The following is a 25,511-nucleotide window of genomic DNA, read 5'->3' as shown; positions in this document are numbered from 1 at the left end:
GTGAAAATAACGTAAAACATAAAAGTCTTTGAAGTCAAAGCAAAAATACTTCATTGACAAATTTCATGGAACAACACATAATCACTAGAAGAGCTCACTCAAAAAGTGACAGATAATATGAATAGCCCTTAAAGTGAAATTGTGGTTTAAAAACTTAACGTAAGAAAAACACTACCAGAAAACTCTAAACCAATACACCTCAAGAATATAAAAATTCTAAACATGAATTTAGCAAATAAATCAAACAGTACTTCATGAAGGTTAATACTTCATGAGCAAATGAGATTTATCCTGGGAATGCAGGGTTGATTTAACATTAACGGTCAATCATTATCTAATATAGTATTTAAAAAATAATCAATGGTATTTAATCGTATTAACAATTTTTTTAAAAAAGATCCTTTTAGTAATAACATGAAAATTTACAATACCATATGTAAAATAGATAGCCAGTAGGAATTTGCTGTATGACTCAGGGAACTCAAACAGGGGCTCTGCGACACTCTAGAAAGGTGGGGTGAGATGGGAGATGGGAAGGAGGTTTGGGAGGGAGGGGACATGGGTGTACCTATGGTTGATTCTTGTTGATGTATGACAGAAAATCACAAAATTCTGTAAAGCAATTATCCTTCAATTAAAAAAAATAAATAATGTACCAAATTTTTTTTTAAAAACTCCTCTCAGTAAAGACAGAAAATCATTTGACAAAATCCAACATTCATTTTTGATAAAAACTGTCAGTAAACTAGGATCATGAACAAAAAAGCTACAGCTCAAAACACATTCAATGGTGAAAGACCAAATACTTTTCCACTAAGACTGGGAATAAGACAAAAATATCCACTTTCATAATTTCTATTCAAATTGTATTGGAGATTGTACCTAGTTCAATAAACTAAACAAAATAAAATAAGACAACAAACACCAAGATTGGAAAGGAAGACGGAAAAATGTTTTTATCTGCAGGCATCGCAACTATCTATACATCTAGGAAAAAGCTACTAGAAAAAAATTATCCAGTAAGGCTGCATTATACTAGTTAATACAAAAACCAAATGTACTTATACTAGCAAGAAAAAAAGTCAAAAATTAATATTAAAAATGCTAATTCCAATAAAGTTTCTAAATAAAAACTGAAAACTCAAGTCTAAAATTTAAATGGAAATGGAAAGGACTTAGGCTAGTCAAAACAACTTTGAAAAAGAACAAAGTGGGATAACTTGTACTACCTGATTTCAAGACTGAGGATAAAGTAGTGATCAAGACAGAATGGTACTGACATAAATAGACCAGTGAAGCAGATTAGAGGCCTTACACAGAAAGATAATGGTCACTTTATTTTTGACAAAAGTATGAAGGTAATTTAATGGAAAAACGATAATCTTGGTCAGAACGAATAGCCAAGTGAAAAAAATGAACCTCAACACTTACATCATATCATATACAAAAATTCATTAAAAACAGCATGTGGTATATATATAGAACAGATTACTACTCAACAACACGTGACTATGTGCAACATGAAAACTGATACGTACAAAACTTTCCTTAGTGACAGAGGTCAGACTCCATTCTGTACTTCATTCATTTATATAAAATTTATAACTAATGTACCACAAGTACATGTTAAGCAGATGCATGGGAATGGGGGAAAACAGGATGAGGAAACATTTGGCGTGATAATTATGTTTATTACTTGGATTGTGATGACAGTTTCATAAGTGTATTTTTTGTCAAAATTCATCAGCTTTAAATATATGCAGTTTATTGTACACCCATTTTACCTCAAAAAAGGCTTACAAAATTTCTGTAATTAAAACAAAAGAATACATACCACAAAGACCTAAAACAAAATATTGATACATTTGTTTTCACAAAATTAAAAAAATTTACAAAATAGTCCTATAAAAATTATGAGACGTATATTCAACAAAATTCTTCAAATATAACAAACATTCATATTAGAGTAGTATAATTACTGATAATGATTATTCTTTTTGCTATTAGCTGTATTTCTATTACAATTTGCATACTTTTGGTGGTAGTTTACTTTAGTTTTTTTTTTTTTAATAGCACATAAATATGTAAAATATGACCTCAGAAAAAAGTGAATCATTCCGTACCTGCACTGGAGAGCGAACTGTTACCTTCTTACTTCCTTCCACTGCATCAATTTGACAAACAATTGATCTTTCAACTCCAGACTCTCTGTGTCTTACAGTGTACAGTCGTCGTCCCACTTTTGTTAAAGGGATTTTATCAGCAGTAGAATGGTTAGCAGGTGCTAAATTAAGTATACATATTTAAAATTGACCATAAATCATCATATATTAATTTTAGGTAGACATTTTAAGCCAGAAACATCAGATAATTTCTTAAATTTTTAAACATTATCACTGAAAACTATACAAAGGGATGTTTTAAGAATCCACAATACATTTCTACAGCATTCACTGAAACCCTTCAAAGTATTTTAACAAAAAAAGTTTTTAACTGAAAAAAACTCATCCAAAAGTTAAACCTAAGACAACAACATAATCTTTTAAAAATAACTGACTGATGAGAAAAACTGCTAGAAAATACAAGAATACTGATCTTTGGTTTGTTATCACAATAAAACAGGCAGTCACTGGCAATTACCAAGTAGCTGTGGTTTTCAGTTTTTAATTTTTCCAACAGGCTGTGACACTTTGTCATATCTAAGATTTGATTACAATTTTATATAGCCTTACCTAATATATACATATATTGTATTGGGAGTAAATTATCTATTTATAGATTCCTCTCCCCTAGAAAAGAAAGTGGCAACCCACTCCAGTATTCTTGCCTGGAGAATCCCATGGACAGAGGAGACTGGTGGGCTACAGTCAGTCCATGAGATTGCAAAGACTGAGCAACTAACCTGTCTGCCTCCCCTACTATCCCATAAAAATGTTAGTTTAAAAGCAAACAGAGGTACAATTGATGAGAACAATTCACAGACAATGTTGGGAAAACATGTGAAACCTAGCCACTGTTAAGAATCAGTTACTGACTAGGAAAAAGCACTAGCTATCAATTTTAGCACCCCTCCTCCATGCCTAAGTAACTTTTCTAATGTCCCTCTTTCCATAACTATTTGTCAAAATGTCATAAAGTGTTGTGAGTGAGGATTTGGGACTAATTAATATTTAACTTCACAATGAGTTTTGTTGTTCAGTCATTTAGTCATGTCCAACTCTTTGTGACTCCATGGACCGCAGCATGCCAGGCTTCTCTGTCCTTTACTATTTCCCGGAGCTTGCTTAAATTCATGTCCATTGAGTCGATAATGCCATACAATCAATCTCATCCTCTCTCGCTCCCTTCTCCTCCCAAGAGAAGAATGAGTACATACTACAATGTACATACATTGAAGAATACAATGAGTACATACTACAATAATTTTACAATGTTTTTACTTTTACTTTTTACCTCTCTTCTGAGAAACATAAAGAACAAAGGAAAAAAAAAAATAAACTACTTCAATAGGCAGAAGATAAAAACCATTCACAAACCCCAAAATCATTATCGTGTGCCATTGGCTGAATTCAAACCTTATTCTGAATTCATTCAGTTGCAAAACTGTGGGAATTTTACTGAGTTATACTAAAAGTGGTTAAAAAACCACTGATAGTTATCGTCTATAAATACTGACTGAAGAAGAGATCTAATAATTTTCTTCTCCAAAGTAGTAAATTATTATGCTCTAAATAAAGTAGTGAATAAAGCCAGAATTTGAAATATAGCAATACAGTGACAACAGCAACCAATGCCCTGCAAAGGAAATAATAAAATTTGCAACATATTAGGAAGGAAATAAAAAACCTGTGAGATACCAGCAGTAAGTAAAGTGGGATATAAAATATAATTTAAAAGAAAATAAAGCCCCAGGATGGTAATTTATCACTTACTAAGAAGAATGAAGAAGTGTTTGCTGCTTAGGCTGGTCATTGCATTGAAATGATCATTGTCTTTAGTTCGCATATAATCCATACTTAAACTCTCCTCATTTTTCAATACATATGATTTTGCCATAGGTACGTTGAGTACACTAAAAGATTCACTTGGTGAAACAGAAATACTAAGTCCGAGAGAATTTAAAATCATAAAAGGTGCCAGATCCCTTATGAAGGTAGCGGAAGATCCAGTGGCAGCTTCTGTAAATGCCTAGCAAGGAAGAGCCATCATAAATACAAGAAAATATAGAAAACTAAATGACAAGCAGAATACTAACAGATATATGACAAGTAACAAAAACTTCTTTTTTTTAACCAAAGGGTTAACTCAGACTAGTACCCCAAAATTAAAGTTTCAAATAACTTTTCTTACCTCAGCTAAATTATTTAACATTACAAGGCCACATTTAGATAATGTAATGTTTAGCTGGTCTTTTGAATAGAAAGTGATGACAGTTTTATATTCTGGTACTCTGTAATTTTCTTCTTCAGTGCCTGACTCAACAATGGCCTTTTTGGCTTTCTTTTTCATCTAAAATAACAAATAAATTATAGAAATATGAGAAACATTTGTTTCTAGGAGCATGGCATAACTCATTTTACAAAGGAAAAACAAACATCAGACAAATTTCAACCACTACATTAGAGAAAGCAATACATTTTATCAGTTCCACTGCCTTACTGGAATTACTGGGAGTTCACCCAACTAATGCCACCTGGACAGAGGCAATACTGGAAGAAAAGTTCTCTGCCTTAGTTACACTAAAATGGCAGACATAATTTAGAAGGGGAAAATAAAACCCTAATAAGTAAATGCATATAGCATCTGAACAAAAATCAGAAGCACATACATCATAGCATGTGGAAATTCAGGGCAAGAAAAGTTAGCCTACGGGTGTTATAAATGCTATATATAAAGAACAGAGACCTAGGGACTTAAGAAGTCCAACAACAGTTGCAGAATAGTGCCACTAGGACCTAGGCTCCTGTGAATCAAACTACCTACCTCTTTTTAAGATTTGCAAGTCTACTACCTGTAAGTATCCTGACCTAAAAAACACCAAGGAAATTCCTTTATCCAAATTCTTTACCTAAAACGAGCAAAATCAAATGTACTGGTCTAATACAAAAAGCTGGAAATACCAAGCTAGTCACCCTCATTGTTCCTTAAACTGGCTTTAAGCCATTGAAAATTTGTCCATTATTTGACAGAATCATTATTAGGGAGGATATATGCTAATAATCCTACAATCTCTTGCTTCAGAAGCACAATTTCATCCATCTAAAGGTTCTGATTTATCTAATTACATAAATTCACACTATATTTGAAGTAAATAATAATGTATTTTCTTTTATATACACACTCTTCAGATACCAAGGAAAACTTGGGATAGATAACAACCTAAAAGAAAATGCTAGAAGTATTTTAAGATGATAGTTTATAAGTGGGGACTTTGCAGCCAGTATTGCATTCCACCTCTTCAAATTTAAAGGTATTACTTTATGGAAGTCCTTTAACTTCAACAGTTTTAGTTCTATCATATATCAAAATGAAGTTTAAAACTGTATCTTCTTCAGAAGTTTGTTTTAAGGTTTAAAGCAAGAGTAGATTATTTAAGACAGTGTCTAGTTCATAATATTCTGTCTAGTACACAATATTTATATTAGAAGCCCATTAGGCGACAGTCTTGGGTTTGAAAATTACATTCAGAGGTCAAACAAGGAAGCATGTGGAAAGGTTCATAATGAAATATCTGAACTCTGCTGTGATTAAAATTAAAGTGTGTGTGATGTGGACATCCTCAATATTTGAAAAAAATTCCCAGATATCTAAAATACCTTGATTCCAAGATTCCATGGTCTAAAATCCTCAGTCTGATCAATTTCTAAGGGTTCAAGCAAAGGCTCCCACACACCAAACATTTCATTGTAATAATGTACCTAGAGAGAGAATTTAATTTTTTAAATAAAACATTCTGGTATTTTCTAAAATCATCTTCCGTGTTGTTCCCCACACCATTCCTTTCGGCTGTGCTATTTCTTCTGTATGAAAACCATCGACATGCCATTAGTTTCCTATACATTCTCTCTCAATGATTTCCTCATCTGACTAACTTCATGGTCTACTCGTCACAATTTATTCCAGAAAAAACTCTCTTTTAAGTATCTTTCCTTGATTTTCAGGCTGGGTTTAACAGTGAAAACTGTGTTCATCATTCAAACATTACTGGAATTTTAAAAACATGTTCTGTCTACCTCCACTAATTTTTAGAAAGCCTTTGAAGTGAAGGCAAGTAACATTTGATTCAATAAGCATGTACGTATTTGAATTCTCTGAACTTCCTGGCCATCTTAGATCAAATTCTCTACAAAATATAGATTATTCTAGCTAAGACTTGGAAACCTGAAACTTAAGTCTGTCAGTCCTACCTCTATTAGCATATAACTCTCTCATCACAAATATTGTAGTGGCTTATAAATTTTCATACTTATTGACTGAAGTAGAATATGAGATTAGTTTCTACTAAACATAAACTAAATACTTTAAAGCAAAGCATCCCTGGGAAGATTCTATGTAGAAAAATTCTGATGCATAATATATGTTGGCTCAAAGTAAGTATCTTCCATATAACTAAAGGACTCTCACAGAAATGTGAAAGACCTTGGTGGACTCTCACCAGAGTATGAAGATCTGCATTATATAAATATATAAAGCATATTCTTCTAATTTTTTTAAGTCACTATTTCCAAAGAGAAAAGAAATACTCTATTATTACTTTAAGGAAAAAAGGGTACTTTATTTTTAAAATTAACAATTTTACTTCTACTCAACAATCTATGGTATGGACCTAAAAGAAGCAATAGGTATTAAGAAGAGGTGGCAAGAATACACAGAAGAACTGTACAAAAAAGATCTTCATGACCCATGTAATCACAATGGTGTGATCACTCAGCTACAGCAAGACATCTTGTAATGCAAAATCAAGTGGGCCTTACGAAGCATCACTACAAACAAAGCTAGTGGAGGTGATGGAATTCCAGTTGAGCTATTTCAAATCCTACAAGATGACGTTGTGAAAGTGCTGCACTTAATATGCCAGCAAATTTGGAAAACTCAGCAGGGGCCACAGAACTGCAAAAGGTCAGTTTTCATTCGAATCCCAAAGAAAGGCAATGCAAAAGAAAGCTCAAACTACCACACAATTATACTCATCTCACATGCTGGTAAAATAATGCTCAAAATTCTCCAAGCCAGGCTTCAGCAATATGTGAACCGTGAACTTCCATATGTTCAAGCTGGTTTTAGAAAAGGCAGAGCAACCAGAGATCAAATTGCCAACATCTGCTGGATCATGGAAAAAGCAAGAGAGTTCCAGAAAAACATCTACTTCTCCTTTATTGACTATGCCAAAGCCTTTAACTGTGTGGATCACAATAAACTGTGGGAAATTCTGAAAGAGATGGGAATACCAGACCACCTAACCTGCCTCCTGAGAAACCTGTATGCAGGTCAGGAAACAACAGTTAGAACCAGACATGGAACAACAGACTGGTTTCAAATAGGAAAAGGAGTACATCAAGGCTGTATATTGTCACCCTGGTTATTTAGCTTATATGCAGAGTACATCATGAAAATGCCAGGCTGGATGAAGCACAAGCTGGAATCAAGATTGCCAGGAGAAATATCAATAACCTCAGATATGCAGATGATACCACCCTTATGGCAGAAAGTGAAGAACAACTAAAGAGCCTCTTGATGAAAGTGAAAGAGGAGAGTGGAAAAGTTGGCTTAAAGCTCAACATTCAGAAAACTAAGATCATGGCATCCAGTCCCATCACTACATGGCAAATAGATGGGGAAACAGTAGCTGACTTTATTTTTCTGGGCTCCAAAATCACTGTGGACGGTGACTGCAGCCATGAAATTAAAAGACACTTGCTCCTTGGAAGGAAAGTTATGACCAACCTAGATAGCATATTAAAAAGCAGAGACATTATTTTGGTAACAAAGGACCATCTAGTCAAGGCTGTGGTTTTTCCAGTAGTCATGTATGGATGTGAGAGTTGGACTGTGAAGAAGGCTGAGCACCAAAGAATTGATGCTTTTGAACTGTGGTGTTGGAGAAGACTCTTGAGAGTCCCTTGGACTGCAAGGAGATCCAACCAGTCCATCCTAAAAGAGATCAGTCTTGAGTGTTCATTGCAAAGACTGATGGTGAAGGTGAAACTCCAATACTTTGGCCATTTGATGTGAAGAGACTCATTTGAAAAGACCCTGATGCTGGGAAAGATTGAGGGTAGGAGGAGAAGGGGATGACAGAGGATGAGATCGTTGTATGGCATCAGTGACTCAATGGACATGAGTTTGAGTAGACTCTGGGAGTTGGTAATGGACAGAGAGGCCTGGTGTGCTGTGGTCCATGGGGTCATGAAGAGTCAGACATGACTGAGTGACTGAACTGAATAGAAGTCTATTAATTTAATCACCTTAAGACGAATGAAATCAGTTGAAATATAAACAAAATATAGATGTCTACTCTAAAAGTAAGGTACACATAAAAACAACTACATCAAGGGCATAAATAGGTACACTTTTTCCCCAAAAGTTTGGGAATCAACATTGTATTTGTGATAAACTTAATTTAAATGTTTAAATGAGATTTCCAAAATAGTTCATATGTAGCAGTATTTCTTACACAATCTGGAAAAATACTATATATGCTTACTTCTAGCTCAAGTTGACAGTGGAGATTTATTAAGGAGCTCCAGTTTTTGCCTTCCCCTGAGAAACGTGATTTTGCCAATAGCATAGGTACTGTTCTATGACCAATTCCAGCCTCAAGAACTAGAAAAATAGAATCAATGTTCATTTTTATTATCTCTCCTTTGGGTACCAATTCAGGCATGGGAGCTCTTTTTACAGCTTCATTTGGTTCTTCAAGAAACCACATATTTAAATCTTTTGTATCCTTCTTTTCCCATAAATGTGCTGTAGAAGAAGCAGTTTCTTTTGGGATGGTTTCCTTGGCAGTATAAAGTGCTGAAGTTATGGTAATCACAGTATTTATGATAACTGGTGAAACCTAAGGAGAAAAATTCAAAGTAATAAAAAAAAGCCCACAAAAATCACTTTCCAAACTACATACTTCAAAGAACATGAAATATATTTGCTGAAGGATCAAGAGGAATTAATACTGAAGTAATATTACTACCAAGAAACAGATACAATTTGCTGCCTACAAAATCTTTTTTTATTATCATAGCTAATTTCAATAGTAAAATATTTACATATTGATATTAAACTGACCAATTTCAACTATACATACTATAAGGAAGCTACCTACAGAAGCAGTCAACTGCCAATAATAAAATACATGAAAACATTCATCATAAAATGTAAATTAAGTGTCATTTTTAAATTATGTGTCAAAATATTTTCAAACAGCTTCCTTTTGCTTATTTAATGATTAAAATTGTTGCTATAATTGCTTCTTTCTAAGTTTTATTGTTTTTTTCAAAAGGGCACTAAAGATCTGAATGACTGACTACATTATAACTTACCTTCAGTGTCAGGGATTTTACTGATAATTCAAGTACTTGTGGATCTGTACTTATCTGAGTAGCTTGACAGAACAAGTCACAGGGTTGCAAAACCTATAAGCGAAAAATCAATACTATTCAATTAACACATTCTTAAAATATTTTTACTTAAAGACTTATCCAACAGGAGATAACTATGCTAAATAAACAAGTCAGTAAAAATAATCTACTTCAATAACAAGTCAATCAATAAAACATTCCTTTCTTATCCTCTCGTTCATTATTTATAATAAACAGAAAGTACTTATATGAGCAACACTACTGATAAAGAAAAAGAATTTCTTAAATATACAAAAAATTCACAATACTTGTATTCTGTATTTTATTTTATAGCAGTCCCTTGGTATCCCTTCGGGACTGGTTCCAGGACACAAACACCTGTCCCCTACCTGCTTCCTCCCACCCATGGCAGATACTAAAATCCAAGAATGCTCAACTCCTTTGTATATTGATAAAATGGCACAGTATTCAACAACAATGAAACAAACAGCACAATTTTTAAAAATGGCAAGAGAAGTTGAATAGATTTTTTTTTTCCAAAGAAGACAGAAGGCCAACAAGCACATGAAAAGATGTTCAAGATCACTATTTATCAGGGAAATGCAAATCAAAACCAAAATAAAATATCACCTCATATCTGTTGTAATGGCTATTATGAAAAAGGCAAGAAATAAGAGTTGGAAAGAATGTGAAGGAAAGGGAATCCTCATTCACTAGATGTGGGATTTGTGTAGTTACTGTGGAAAAATAGTATGGAGTGTCCTCAAAAAAATTAGACTAGCTATCATATGATTCACCTATTTCACTTCTGGGTATTTATCCAAATAATACAAAAGCACTAATTCAAAAAGATTAATGTCACCCCCTATGTTCATTGCAGCATTATCTACAATAGTCAAGGTATGAAAAAAACCTAGAGTGCCTATCAACAGATGAAAGATAATGAAAATGTGGAGTGTTCCTATATGTTTGTATGAGAAGGGAATACTACTCAGGCATAAAAAGGTGAAACCTTGCTATTTGCAACAATATGGATGGACCTTGAGGGTATGATGGACCTAAGAGAAATGAGTCAGATGGAGAAAGACAAATACTGCACGATTTCACCTACATAAGTAATATAAAAAAGAAAAAAACAGGAAACGAACAAATCAAACAACAACATAGATACAGATAACAGATTGGAAGTTACACAGGGGAAGGCATGGGGAACAAAATGCAGTCAAGTATGTCAACTGTATGGTTATTGGTAAAAACTAAATTTTTGGTGGTGAACATACTGTTGCATATGCAGAAGTAGAAAAATAATACTGTACCCATGAAACTTATATAATGTTGTAAGTCAACATTATCTCAAGAAAAAAAAGACCAAGTACAGTCAGCCCTCTGTATCCACAGGTTCTATATTTGAAGATTCAACCACAGATTGAGTTACTAAAATAGAAGTTTTATCGTGGTACTTTTTTCCATTATAAAAGTAAATGAAATACATTAACCTATATAGGCCGAGAGCTACCCCACGTCCGAGGTTAGGGGCAGCAGCCTAGAGTGCCAGGCTGCGACAGCGCAGGAACAACCAAGAGGAGCTACCTCATGTCAGAGGTCAGGGGTCACGGCCGAGAGGAGATACCCCGCGTCCGATGCCAGGGGCAGCAGCCAAAAGGAGCCACCCCATGTCTGAGGCCAGGGGCAGGGGCCAGAAGGAGCAACCCCACACCCGAGGCCAGGACAGCAACCGGGAGGAGCAACCCCACGCCCAAGAAGTGGTGGCTGCCAAGGCTCAAGAGGGCCTAGAGGAGCCATCCCACAATGAAGGTCAGGAAGGGTGGTGGGAGGAGATACCCCTCATCCAAGGTAAGAAGCAGCGGCTGTGCTTTGCTGGAGCAGCCGTGAAGAGATACCCCACGCCCAAGGTAAGAGAAACCCAAGTAAGATGGTAGGTGTTGCAAGAGGGCATCAGAGGGCTGACACACTGAAACCATACTCACAGAAATCTAGTCAATCTAATTACACTAGGACCACAGCCTTGTCTAACTCAATGAAACTAAGCCATGCCCGCAAGGCAACTTAAGACGGGCGGGTCATGGTGGAGAGGTCTCACAGAATGTGGTCCACTGGAGAAGGGAATGGCAAACCACTTCAGTATTCTTGCCTTGAGAACCCCATGAACAGGATGAATAGGCAAAATGATAGGATACTGAAAGAGGTACTCCCCAGGTCAGTAGGTGCCCAATATGCTACTGGAGATCAGTGGAGAAATAACTCCAGAAAGAATGAAGGGATGGAGCCAAAGCAAAAACAATACCCAGCCGTGGATGTGACTGGTGATAGAAGCAAGGTCTGATGCTGTAAAGAGCAATATTGCATAGGAACCAGGAATGTCAGGTCCATGAATCAAGGAAAATTGGAAGCGGTCAAACAGGAGATGGCAAGAGTGAACGTCGACATCCTAGGAATCAGTGAACTAAAATGGACTGGAAGGGGTGAATTTAACTCAGATGACCATTATATCTACTACTACAGGCAGGAATCCCTTAGAAGAAATGGAGTAGCCATCATGGTCAAAAAAGAGTCCAAAATTTAGTACTTGGATGCAATCTCAAAAACAACAGAATGATCTCCGTACATTTCCAAGGCAAACCATTCAATATCACAGTAGTCCAAGTCTATGCCCGAACCAGCATCGCTGAAGAAGCTGAACGGTTTTATGAAGACCTACAAGACCTTTTAGAACTAACACCAAAAGAAGATGTCCTTTTCATTATAGGGGAGAGGAATGCAAAAGTAGGAAGTTAAGAAATACCTGGAGTAACAGGCAAATCTGGCCTTGGAATGCAGAATGAGGCAGGGCAAAGACTAATAGAGTTTTGCCAAGATAATGCACTGGTCATAGCAAACACCCTCTTCCGACAACACAAGAGAAGACTCTACACATGGACATCACCAAATGGTCAACACCAAAATCAGACTGATTATATTCTTTGCAGCCAAAGATGGAGAAGCTCTATACAGTCAAGAAAAACAAGACCAGGAGCTGACTGGCTCAGACCATGAACTCCTTATTACCAAATTCAGACTTAAATTGAAGAAAGTGGGGAAAACCACTAGACCATTCAGGTATGACCTAAATCAAATCCCTTATGATTATACAGTGGAAGTGAGAAATAGATTTAAGGGCCTAGATCTGATAGATAGAGTGCCTGAAGAACTATGGAATGAGGTTCGTGACATTGTACAGGAGACAGGGATCAAGACCATCCCCATGGAAAAGAAATGCAAAAAAGCAAAATGGCTGTCTGAGGAGGTCTTACAAATAGCTGTGAGACGAAGAGAGGCGAACAGCAAAGGAGAAAAGGAAAGATATAAGCATCTGAATGCAGAGTTCCAGAGAATAGCAGCAAGAGATAAGAAAGCCTTCTTCAGCGATCAATGCAAAGAAATAGAGGAAAAGAACAGAATGGGAAAGACTAGAGATCTCTTCAAGAAAATTAGAGATATCAAGGGAACATTTCATGCAAAGATGGGCTCAATACAGGACAGAAATGGTATGGACCTAACAGAAGCAGAAGATATTAAGAAGAGATGGCAAGAATACACAGAAGAACTGTACAAAACAGATCTTCATGACCCAGATAATCACGATGGTGTGATCACTCACCTAGAGCCAGACATCCTGGAATGTGAAGTCAAGTGGGCGTTAGAAAGCATCACTATGAACAAAGCTAGTGGAGGTGATGGAATTCCAGTTGAGCTGTTTCAAATCCTGAAAGATGATGCTGTGAAAGTGCTGCACTCAATAGGACAGCAAATTTGGAAAACTCAACAGTGGCCACAGGACTGGAAAAGGTGAGTTTTCATCCAATCCCTAAGAAAGGCAATGTCAAAGAATGCTCAAACTACCACACAATTGCACTCATCTCACACGCTAGTAAAGTAATGTTCAAAATTCTCCAAGCCAGGCTTCAACAGTATGTGAACCGTGAACTTCCAGATGTTCAAGCTGGTTTTAGAAAAGGCAGAGGAACCAGAGATCAAACTGCCAACATCCGCTGGATCATCGAAAAAGCAAGAGAGTTCCAGAAAAACATCTATTTCTCCTTTATTGACTATGCCAAAGCCTTTGACTGTGTGGATCACAAGAAACTGTGGAAAATTCTAAAAGAGATGGGAATACCAGACCACCTGACCTGCCTCTTGAGAAACCTGTATGCAGGTCAGGAAACAACAGTTAGAACCAGACATGGAACAACAGACTGGTTTCAAATAGGAAAAGGAGTACATCAAGGCTGTATATTGTCACCCTGCTTATTTAACTTATATGCAGAGTACATCATGAGAAACGTGGGGCTGGAGGAAGGACAAGCTGGAATCAAGATTGCTGGGAGAAATATCAATAACCTCAGATATGCAGATGATACCACCCTTATGGCAGGAAGTGAAGAAGAACCAAAGGGCCTCCTGATGAAAGTGAAAGAGGAGAATGAAAAAGTTGGCTTAAAGCTCAACATTCAGAAAACTAAGATCGTGGCATCTGTTCCCATCACTTCATGGCAAATAGATGGGGAAACAGTAGAAACAGTGGGTGACTTTATTTTTCTGGGCTCCAAAATCACTGCGGATGGTGATTGCAGCCATGAAATTAGAAGATGCTTGCTCCTTGGAAGGAAAGTTATGACCAACCTAGATAGCATATTAAAAAGCAGAGACATTATTTTGGTAACAAAGGTCCATCTAGTCAAGGCTGTGGTTTTTCCAGTGGTCATGTATGGATGTGAGAGTTGGACTATAAAGAAAGCTAAGGGCCGAAGAAATGATGCTTTTGAACTGCGTGTTAGAGAAGACTCTTGAGAGTCACTTGGACTGCAAGGAGATCCAACCAGTTCATCCTAAAGCAAATCAGTCCTGGGTGTTCATTGGAGGGACTGATGTTGAAGCTGAAACTCCAATACTTTGGCTACCTGATGTGGAGAGCTGACTCATTGGAAGAGACCCTGATGCTAGGAAAGATTGAGGGCAGGAGGAGAATGGGATGACAGAGGATGAGATGGTTGGATGGCATCATCAGCTCAATGGACATGGGTTTGGGTAGACTCCAGGAGTTGGTGATGGACAGTGAGGACTGGCCTGCTGCGGTTCATGGGGTCTCAGAGAGTTAGACATGACTGAGAGACTGAACTGAACATACAACTCAACATCATTTTTGTTTTTTTACCAAATGCTCCAATTAAAGATGAGCAGCAGAACTGAACAGACATTTTTCCAAAGAGGACATGCAGATGACCAACAGGCATATGAAATGATGTTCAACATTGCTAATCAGTAGAGAGATGCAAATCAAAACCACAATTAGCTATCACCTCACACCTGTCACAACGACTATCATCAAAAAAACAAATGCAGGCAATCATGTAGAGAAAAGGGAATCCACTGTCAAAGTAGTCTTTACTGTCAGGATGAAGATAGGATATACAAATGATTGATTAGTAAATAAAACAAGAGTTTTGCAGCAAAAATAAAAAAAAAATACCCTCCATGAATAAATAATAGTTTTGGTTGTTAAAGCTACTTACATATGGAATCACCAAATGGTTAACAAACTAAGGATGGCCAAGGAGACCGATACCTGGTATATAGGAGTTTTTTAGTATTAAAACTGCTAAAATCACATCCAAGTAGTAAGCTTAACAGAAAGCAAGCTGTGACAACAATGTTTATCCCGAAAAAGACAATAGTCACTTTACATATGTCTATAGTGGATAATGTTTAAAAAGAGAGAGAGACAGAGCCACGTGAGAAAATGTGAACAATGCTCTTTCAAGACAGCAAAAATCAAAGACTCCAACATGGGCTATCCAAGGAACTTACTCCATTATTGGAGCTTCACGTTTTCACAATTCAATTCAGCAGGATATTTCAATTCTCATGAAGCAATGACTACAAAGTGTTTCCTATTCTTTCTTTTTCTTTTTTTTTATTCTTTCTTTTTCTGAATGGGTTTTTAAGCTTTGAGTTTTCAGTCCTTGTACCACTGTTAAACTAGTGATTGTGTATAGTGGTGAGGCGTGCATCTGTCAAAAACTGGTAACTTATTTGTCTATTAGTTAATATATTGCCTGGGCTTCCCTGGTGGCTCAGAGGATAAAGCATCTGCCTGTGATGCGAAAGACCCAGGTTTGATCCCTGGGTCAGGAAGATCCCCTGGAGAAGGAAATGGCAACCCACTCCAGTATTCTTGCCTGGAGAATCCCATGGACGGAGGAGCCTGGTGGGCTATAGTCCATGGGGTCGCAAAGAGTCGGACACGACTGTGTGACTACACTTACTTAATATATTGCCAAACCGAAAGAAGTCATATGCAGACAAAATAAAGAAAGCTATCATCTAGGAGGAGGAACAAAAGGGTGGAGGGGTAGGTGGACATGGAGTATATATCTTTCCATGGATACATCAGGAATACACCTTCAGACACAGTAGTGCATGCAGAACACCAGGTAAGAGGGGACAGGAGTACCTGACCAGTGAAAAAGAATATAGGACCACCCAAAACTCAGTAGGACAAAGGAACTAGGGGGAAAAACAGGAGTGTTCATAGGACTGGACCTCCCCTTGGCAGGTGGGCAAACTGAAGCAAGGGTCCAATCCCCACATCGGGGCAATTGTCTGAGTCAGAGGAGAAACATTTAAGGCTAAGAGTGAAACAGCTGATCTGTGGCAGCCTAAATGGAATGAGAATCAGACAGTCCTTGCCACAGTCATACATACTCTGGACAGGGATACAGGTCCCATGGAAGGTGCAGCAGCTGGGAGCTGGAGTCTAGATACTATGGAGCAATCCGTGTGAGGGCTGCTGTTGACTGTGGAGAGACAGATTTAGGAGATGTGAGGGAGGAGACTGTGAAGGAAAATGCCTGTAGAGGAAAGCCAGGAAGCCATGGAAGCAAGGTGATACTACTGAGTCACTCATAGAGGGTGGAACCATCACTATAGCCTCTCTCTCCCCACATGCAAGCATTGGCACCTGAACGATAAAAAGTCTGGCCCATCCAACACCTGATGCACTGCATTACAGGGTAGGACCCCACCCAGGGTGCCCCTTTAAGTGCCTGAAATGCCGGTCTATGGACAGGACCCCAGCCAAGGGGGCCCCTCTATGTGCCTGACGCGCAGAACAACAGAGAAGGATCCCAGGCAAAGGAGCCCTCTAAGTGCCTGAATGGATGGAGCTATGGGAAAAACTGGCCAAAGAGGCCTTCTAATTGCCAGCTACAAGAGGCTTGAAAAAAGACTCTGATAGGGCCATAACTTCTGTGGTGGAGGCAGTCCATGTCCCTGCACACTTGGTGCTGCCCAGGATCCCCACAAGCCAAGAAGCTGCACCACCTTCTCGCTCAACTCTCACTGGGGCAGAGTTGCCACAGGCAAAAAAAAGTCTTGCATCTACGCACAGAGGGTTGCTTCAGTAGTATCCAGCTCATTGTGAACCTGTAGACTGTGGCCTGACAGGCTTCTGTCAGGGGGGTTCTCCAGGCAAGAATACTGGAGCGTATTGGCCAATACTGGTTGCCATACCCTTCTAGAGCACTGTAGTTCCTGCTGCTCTAGCTGCCAACTCCCCTGAGTACCTGGTGCTGCCAGAACTCTTGCAAACTAAACAGCTGCACCACTCCCCACCTCTGGCCCTCACAGAGGCAAATCCAAGTCCTCCAGGGCAGCCCCAGGAGCAAACCCCAGTGGACAACCCACATGCAGAGATGAATAATAAAACCACAATTGAAACCCAGGGGGCAGTGTGGCTAAGGAAGAAGACTGCAAAACCTTCCCACTAGTTATACAAACTGCAGATTAAATCCACACGATCAACGAGGCAGACTCTCTGCCTATAGAATACATAAAAGGACATTCAGAGATCCCACAAAAGGAAACACACTGGTTCTGATAGCTGTGGACATTGGAGAGAAGAACACACAGGAGTAGGACGAGATTAGACTCTGAGTTGCCCCCATAGCAGGTCCGGAGATCAGCAGTTTTGGAGGGCATAAAAGGGAGATGAGGTGGACTGCGAACTCCAGCAAGGAAAGGACTCTGACAGCAGTGGCTCAAGAAAAACATTATTCTTATGGTTTGACTTGTCCTGTAGATTCCCTTGGATTCTTTTCTCTTTTTTTCGCCCCTCTGTTGTAGTTGTCAATTTTTTGGCACTATGAAATCTAATTAAGTTTTTGGATTTTTTTTTCCTCCTCAGACACATTTTTTATTGTTGTTATAAACCTCTGCCTCTACATTGAGCTTTTGCAGTTCTGGGGAGTTTTCCTTTTTATTTTCTTTTTTAATTTTATTTTTTTAAACCTATTATTATTTTTTATACATTTATTCCTTTGTTTGCTTTTCATACTGTTCCTTTCCCCTTCCAGATAATCTTTAATGTATATAAATCTTCTCCATCTACCTATATTTAACTTTGCATATTTATTCTTTCTTTTCTTTCCTGTCAAACACTTGTTAGCTTTACTTTCATAGCTTTATTCCCCAACTTGCGTCTTCCTTTAGTTTCATTTTCCAGTTTCTGCTTTAGTTAGTTTTGTTCTTAACTGGTAGATATAACTCTTGATTTCCTTTGTTCACGGGGTCAATCTATTGTACTTTATTTTTGTTGGACTGTTTTGATTTTGCTTACGGGTGTAATGCGTATGTGTATATTCAGTCACACTTCTTATTGCTGTTATAAACCTCTGACTCTGTGTTGGGATTTTGCAGTTCTGTTTTCCTTTTTTCTTTCTTCTTCCTTTATGTCTTTTTTTTTCTTTGCTCTTTTTTATAATTTTAATTTTTTAAACCTATTATTTTTTTCTCTACATTTATTTATTTGTTTGCCTTTCCTACTGTTCTTTTCCCCTTGCAGTTAATCTTTAATGTATTTAAATCTTCTTCCTCTACCTGTATTTAACTTTGCATATCTATTCTTTCTTTCCTTTCCTCTCAATATATGTGTTAGTTTTCCTTTCTTCGCTTTATTGCATACTTGGCACCTTGCTTAGTTTTGTTTTCTAGTTTATGCTTTAGTTAGTTTTGTTCTTAACAGGTAAAGATAATTTTTTATTTCCTTTGTTCACCGGGTCAATCACTGTACTTTATTTTTGTTGAACTGTTTTGACTTTGCTTATGGGTGTATATGTATATTGCATCATTTTAATTATTATTTGCCTGATTTTGTAACTGCCATTTGTCTGGGGTTCATCTTTGGTTTCTCATTTTGGGGTATTTGTTTTTAATCTTACTTAATGCCATACAAACCACTTGTGGAATCTTCCTTCCTGACCAGGGATCAAGCCCTGAGCCACTGGAGTGGAAACACTGACTCCAAGACCCTAGACCACCAGAGAACTAACCCTATGGAGTACCAAATAATGAGAACTCACACAAAGGAAACCACTTAAGTACAACACCTGGCATCACCCAACCATCAGTAACACCCTGTGCAGGATGCCTCATCTAAACAACAAACAAAAAAAATACAAACCCAATCACCAGCAGACAGGATTACCACCTCACTCACCCTTGCCCATCAGAGGAAAAGCAAACAAAGGAAGGAACAAAAACTCATCACAAATCTCAGCCTATAGGAAGCTTACACAAACCACTGCACCAAACATAAGAGGGCAGAAACCAAAAGGAAGAAAGAATTCAACCTTTTACCCTGGGAAAAGACCACAAACACAGTAAGTTAAAAAAAAAAAAAATTAAGATTGGCTGAATGGATACAAAAACAAGATACATATATATGCTGTCTACAAGAAACCCACTTCAGACCTAAAGACACATATAGACGGAAAGTGAGAGGATGGAAAAATATACTCCTTGCAAATGGAAAGCAGAAGAAAGCTGAAGTAGCAGTCCTCATATCAGACAAAATAGACCTTAAAATAAAGATTACAAGAGATAAGGAAGGACACTACATTGATTGATCAAGGGATCGATCCAAGAGGAAGACATAACAACTGTAAATATCTATGCACCCAACATAGGAGCACCTCAGTACATAAGAGAAACACTAACAGACATAAAAGGAGAAATTGACAGTAACACAGTAATAATAGGAGACTTTAACACCCCACTCTCACCAATGGACAGATCATCAAAACTGAAAATTAAAAAGAAACACAAGTCTTAAATGATACATTAGATGAGATGGATCTCATTGATATCTTCAGGACATTCCATCCAAATGCAGAAGAATACACCTTCTCAAGTGCACATGGAACATTCTCCAGGACAGACCACATCTTGGGTCACAAATCAAATCTCAGTTAATTTAAGAAAACTGAAACCGTGTCAAGCATCTTCTCTGACAGCAACGCTATGAGACTAGATATCAATTACAAGAAAAAACTGTAAGAAAAACAAACACATGGAGATTAAACAACACGTTTCTAAATAACCAATAGGTTACTGAAGAAATCAAAAGGGAAATCAAAAAACTTCTAGAAATAAATGACAATGTAAACATGACAACTCTAAAACCTAATGGGATGCAGCAAAAGCAGTCCTAAGAGGGATGTTTATAGCAATACAATCCTACCTCAAGAAACAAGAAAAATATCAAATAGACAACCTAACTTTACACCTAAAACAAATGGAAAAAGAAGAACAAAAAAAAAACCCAAAGTTAGCAGAAGGAAAGAAATAATAAAGGTCCAAGAAATAAATGAAAAAGAAATGAAAGACATAACAGTAAAGATTAATAAAATGAAAAGCTGGTTCTTTGAGAAGATAAACAAACCATTAGCCAGACTCAATAAGAAAAAAGAGAGAGAGAGAAGAATCAAATGAACAAAAGTAGAAAAACAAAGAAAAGGTTACAACAGACAAATGCTCTTGCACTGTTGGTGGGAATGTAAATGGATACAGCCACTATGGAAGACAGTATGGAGATTCCTTAAAAAACTAGGAAAAAAATCACCACATGACCCAGCAATTCCACTCCTAGGCACATACCCCGAGGAAACCAAACCTGAAAAAGACACATGTGTTCCACTGTTCATTGCAGCACTATTTACAACAGCTAGCACATGGAAGCAACCTAGATGTCCACTGACAGATAAAAGGATAAAGAAGTTGCGGTACATTTTCATAAGCGTTGTATTTTATAAGAGTATCAGGAGTCAGACAGTTAACTTGGAAAGATGTCTTTGAAGAAACAAACTTTAATCAGTTATGAAGAGGAAGAAGGCCAAGAGGATACCGGAAAATAAAATACAAACGGGAAGCACGTCAGAGCACATGACTGACGGTTCAAAGAAGCCATAGGGAGGAGAGCAAGCAGCACATCTGAGAAAAATGAGTCTAGACAGGAGAAAAATGAAAACAAACTCAAACAACACAGCAAACAACTGGTACAAAGTCTTAACCGCCTAAAAGCAGTGTGGAATTGACATGGCAAGAAAGTCAGAGTGAAGTCTTCACTGAGAAGTATTTAGATAAAATCAACTTCTCAGTGTGACTGTTCCCATAAATACACACAACAATGAGGAACAGATGGAAAAAATGAAAAGAGAGTTTAAAAGCTGGTGCAATAATCATCTAAATTAGGCTCTCCAAGACGAAAGAAAAGTATTTTATAGAATAAGGTTGGAGAGTATGTAGCTACTTTCCTAAAGTGATACACACTAAATATAAAACAGTTTACAATTAAGCTGACAAATAAATAGAAAACTCACAGTAGTGATTTTTCCTTTTCTCTTGACTGGAAGAAATGGGCATGCTCTCACTTGGAGATCTTTAATGGCAGCAGTCATTGTATCATTTTCAAAGTCACCTAGCCAATATATTTCACACTGTGTTGTAATGACTAAGGCAGGAGCATCATTTCTTGTCATATCAGCGACAAACACAATTTCAGGATTTTTAATAGTGATATTCATTTCCCACTTTTCTGATTGCTGTTTAGGTACTAAAATAAAAACACAGATAATGTCTTAAAATGGCTGTAAATCTTTTTTATATTATGAAAAATTATTTATAGGAAAATGATATCTCCATTTGAAGTAAAAAGCAAAATAAAAATACTTAGATCCCAAAAGAATTTACTGCAACTCTCCTACTGTAAGATTTAAAGAACTCATAGCCATTAGAATATTTTAAAATGTGAGGGGGAATCTCTACTATTTAATGGCAGAGCTAAAAATAAACCTAGTTTCTAACTCTTAGCTTGACACTCTTTCTACTACACTACAAGGAATGAAATATATAAAAGATAACAGAAAATTATAAATGTAGCAAGAATAAAAGAACTTTAGGGACTTCTCTGTGGGGTCCAGTAGGTAAGACTCTACACTTTCCCTGCAGGGAGCAGGAGTTCAGTCCCTGCTTGAGTGGCCTGGCCAGAAAGCAAAAATAAGCATATAAATAAAAGACAAGTTTAAGTTAAAATACTATCTTTAATTATGAAAAGGAGTCATTGTATCATTATTGTCTCCTTCCAAGAAAATCTTTCAAATTACTGTCTTCAAAGAAGTATAATTACTTATTTTAACATTGGTCTCATAATTGTTGAACCCAGTATCTACTTGTGCCTTGAAAAATACAGAAACTATCTTATCAGAAAACACATTTAAATTTTCCTCTTACCTCTGAAAAATAAAGATTTCTAACTTACTGATCCACTTAACCTCATCATCTAGAAGGATAATCAAGCTAAGTGTTATTATAGCACTTCAGTAACAGATATGGAATATTTTAGCCAATAACTAACCTTCTTCTTTAGCAGACCATGTTTGAACACTGGTTTCTACAGCAGTGCCTGTAGTGTAGGCCTCAAGAAAGACATTTGCAACTGTCAGCAGAAATTCCACACTTGCACAAATATACATTTCCTGAAGGACTATATCAGCCACCCAACCATCTCGGATTGTCCTATACCTTACATCCATCATGTCCTTTTTGTCAAACCCAACTGTCAGTCCTATCATTCTGAAAAACACAATCACAATTCCTGTGAGTGTCCTGCACATAATCAAATATACCAATAAAACTCAAAGGTCTCTCATTGCTTTCACCGACAGCAAGCCAATGTTTTGAAGTCATTTCCCTTAGTAAGATAAGAGAAATAATAAATTTACAGACTTCAGGAGCACAACTGTTTCATAATATAGGAAGTATATCCTTAAGAAATTATCAGAATTTTGAAATCTCAGCATATTTTTTCCACAAATTTTCATATATTACCCATTACAATTGTATGGATTAATGATTCAGGTAATAGAGATTAATTTAAAACCAATTTAATTACACTGATTATTTCTATTTAACTCTTGTTTTCTATTCAACCATTCAGCAATAGCAGCACATAAACAGGGCATTTAAAATGTTGACTGAGAACTATGGAATCAACTGCATTAAAGTTTTGAAGATTTCAGGATATATGCAGAAAATGCAATTTTGAGAGCAAGTTCTGTAAAATATACCAACCATTGCTCAATAAAAATTTAAAACACTATTACCTAGGAGTTGCCTTCTTGATATGGGGCCTTTTATCATCTAAAATACAGTTTTTTAATGAGAAGGAAGAAAATGTTGAGTCATCTGTATTCATTTTTAAAGTGCTTATAATATTCTCCAACTTAAATTCAGCAAGTATCAGAGAAGGATCACGAATATCTGTAAAGGAAGTCTGAGAAAAAAGAAATCAATACAAATTTTACACAAAAATTTAAAATATATTTTAAGATAGGAAATACCACATTCTCTATTTCCAAGAGCTCATAATGAAAGGCATATATTAACTTTAAAATATCATTTTTCATATCAAAGGCTATATGTAAGAAAACTCATTTTAAAAGGCAAATAGTTAAATATTAACGTGAAAAGTGCAACAATTTTTCTCAAAGGAACAGATACAACAAAACACAGGAAACAGCAAAAATATAGTTTTTCTTCTTCAGCTTACCTGTTTAGGACCTGGACTGTACAGTACCATGGTGAGATAATCGGTTCTAAAACTCATATTTAGTGTTGTCTTAACTTGAGAAGCATGTGAATGTACTTCTACCACAGCAGCTGTCACTACAGTTGTTCCTTGGAAAAATTAGTTAGTGGATAAAAGAAAAAGATCAGGAATGGTAGAACTCATTAAAATAGAATTAAAGTAAATTTAACATAATTATTAAATAAATGGGTATAACATAATATTTTTCAAAAAATTCAAAAAGATTAAAAAATTCAGATGTTGAACTCACTTAACTCCAGGGTTAGCATTCTTTACATAATAATCTGGGAGTATAAATTAAACTCCTGGTTTACTTTTAATAAACTCTTGGTTTAATTTTTGTGGAATGAGAATAAAAGAACTAACCCCTGGGTCTGTTTTGGCAATTCAGGAAAATAGCATGTGTAAAATGCAGACCAGAGTAACTGGCATACGTGTTTTGTATTTAAATTTTACTTCAAAAAAACTAAAACCAAACAAGATGCTTTAGATGACATTTTTTAAATGTTCCACTAACCAAAAGGATCCAAAATTCAATCTTTTCTACATTTCATATTTTGGAGCAAGGTATTATATACACATGGTACATATTAAATGGATTCTAAGACCTATTAATCCTTCTCTTGGCTGTATTGCTCTGTCAGTGATTACTAGTTGAATAGGAATGTGATTGTGGACATTCTTGCTTTGTTCCTATTTTAGGTGGAAAACTTTCCACTTCACCATTAAATATGCCTTTTAGATATTTCTAGTTTTTATCACAAATAGGTGACTTATCAAATGCTTTTTCTGCATCTATTCAGGAGATATAATTTTTTCTCCTTTTTCTCTTAATTTGGTATTACCTTAATTGATTTTTGAGGGTTAAATGAACTCTGCATTTCAGGATAAGTCTAAGTCAAATGACAAATCCTCTATGCTTATTGCTGGATTTAGTATGCTATGCTGTTAAGAATTTTTATTCCTGTGTTCATTAGGGATATTAGGTGCAATATTCTTTCCTCAAAGTTGTTTATTTTTTATTTGGATTTTTGGTGTCAAGCTAATGCTTGCTTTATAAAATGACTAAGGAAGTATTCCCTCCTCCTCTATTTTCCAAAAGGTTTAACACTGGTATCTTACTTTAATGTTTAACAAAATTCACCACTGAAGTTCAATTCTTTTAATAGATGCAGAACTACTCATCTTATTTCTATTTCATCCTATGTCAGTTTTGGTGACTTTTTCCAAAAATTTTTACATCTCATGTAAGTTGTAGAGTTTATTACACAAAATTATTTATATATAATTTCTACACAGTAGAAAGTAAAAATGCCCTTCTCAGCATGATTGACTACATAGAAAACCCTAAGAAGTCTCCAACAAATTACTAGAATTAAGAAATCAATTTAGCATTTTTAACAAGACATAGGGTTACTATGCAAATATCAATTGTATCAGTAACAACTGAGAAATATACTTTTAAAAATATTTGCAGTAGCATAAAAAAACATACTTAGGAAGAAGTTCAACACAATTACGCAAGACTGCTACACTGAAAAACCTCAGTATTGAGGCTGAAAAATCTCAGTATTTTAAATGAAGAGACTAATGTGTGCTCAATCACTCAGTAATGTCCAACTCTTTTTGACTCTCTGGATTGTAGCTTGCCAGGCTTTTCTCTGTCCATGGAATTTCCCAGGCAAGAATAACTGGAATGGGTTGCCATTTCCTTCTCTGGGGGATCTTCCAGACACAGGGATCAAATCCACATCTCCTGCATTGCAGGTGGATTCTTTACCTGCTAGGCATCATTTACTTCCTCTGTTGCTGCAACACAACACATGCATCTCTCAAGGAAAAAAAAAAACAAAACAGTATCTTTTCACACATTCTAAAAATGGCTCAAAATCATGCAAAACTTAGTTTACTTCACTTCTGCAACAGAATGTACTATATATATTTCTCCCTTC

General features: G+C 36.5%; 1 protein-coding gene across 3 annotated transcripts in view; it reads right to left on the bottom strand.

Annotated features, from left to right (window-relative positions):
- The window catches only part of VPS13A (vacuolar protein sorting 13 homolog A), a 267,901-nt gene that overhangs the window by 89,471 nt on the left and 152,919 nt on the right, over positions 1–25,511 (bottom strand). For all 3 annotated transcript variants that reach the window (XM_005683796.3, XM_018052091.1, XM_018052090.1), the window contains 10 exons: positions 23,521–23,648; positions 23,075–23,244; positions 22,327–22,544; positions 21,293–21,525; positions 9,540–9,632; positions 8,705–9,061; positions 5,817–5,918; positions 4,351–4,509; positions 3,933–4,188; positions 2,124–2,284 (listed from right to left, as the gene is read on the bottom strand). In XM_005683796.3, coding sequence (XP_005683853.1) covers positions 2,124–2,284; positions 3,933–4,188; positions 4,351–4,509; positions 5,817–5,918; positions 8,705–9,061; positions 9,540–9,632; positions 21,293–21,525; positions 22,327–22,544; positions 23,075–23,244; positions 23,521–23,648 — 1,877 coding nt within the window. The remainder of the gene's footprint in view (positions 1–2,123; positions 2,285–3,932; positions 4,189–4,350; positions 4,510–5,816; positions 5,919–8,704; positions 9,062–9,539; positions 9,633–21,292; positions 21,526–22,326; positions 22,545–23,074; positions 23,245–23,520; positions 23,649–25,511) is intronic.

Source organism: Capra hircus, chromosome 8, assembly GCF_001704415.2.
Source record: "Capra hircus breed San Clemente chromosome 8, ASM170441v1, whole genome shotgun sequence".
Taxonomy (NCBI): Eukaryota; Metazoa; Chordata; class Mammalia; order Artiodactyla; family Bovidae; genus Capra; species Capra hircus.
Note: the sequence above shows the minus strand (reverse complement) of the source record. Positions and strands in the feature narration are given on the sequence as shown.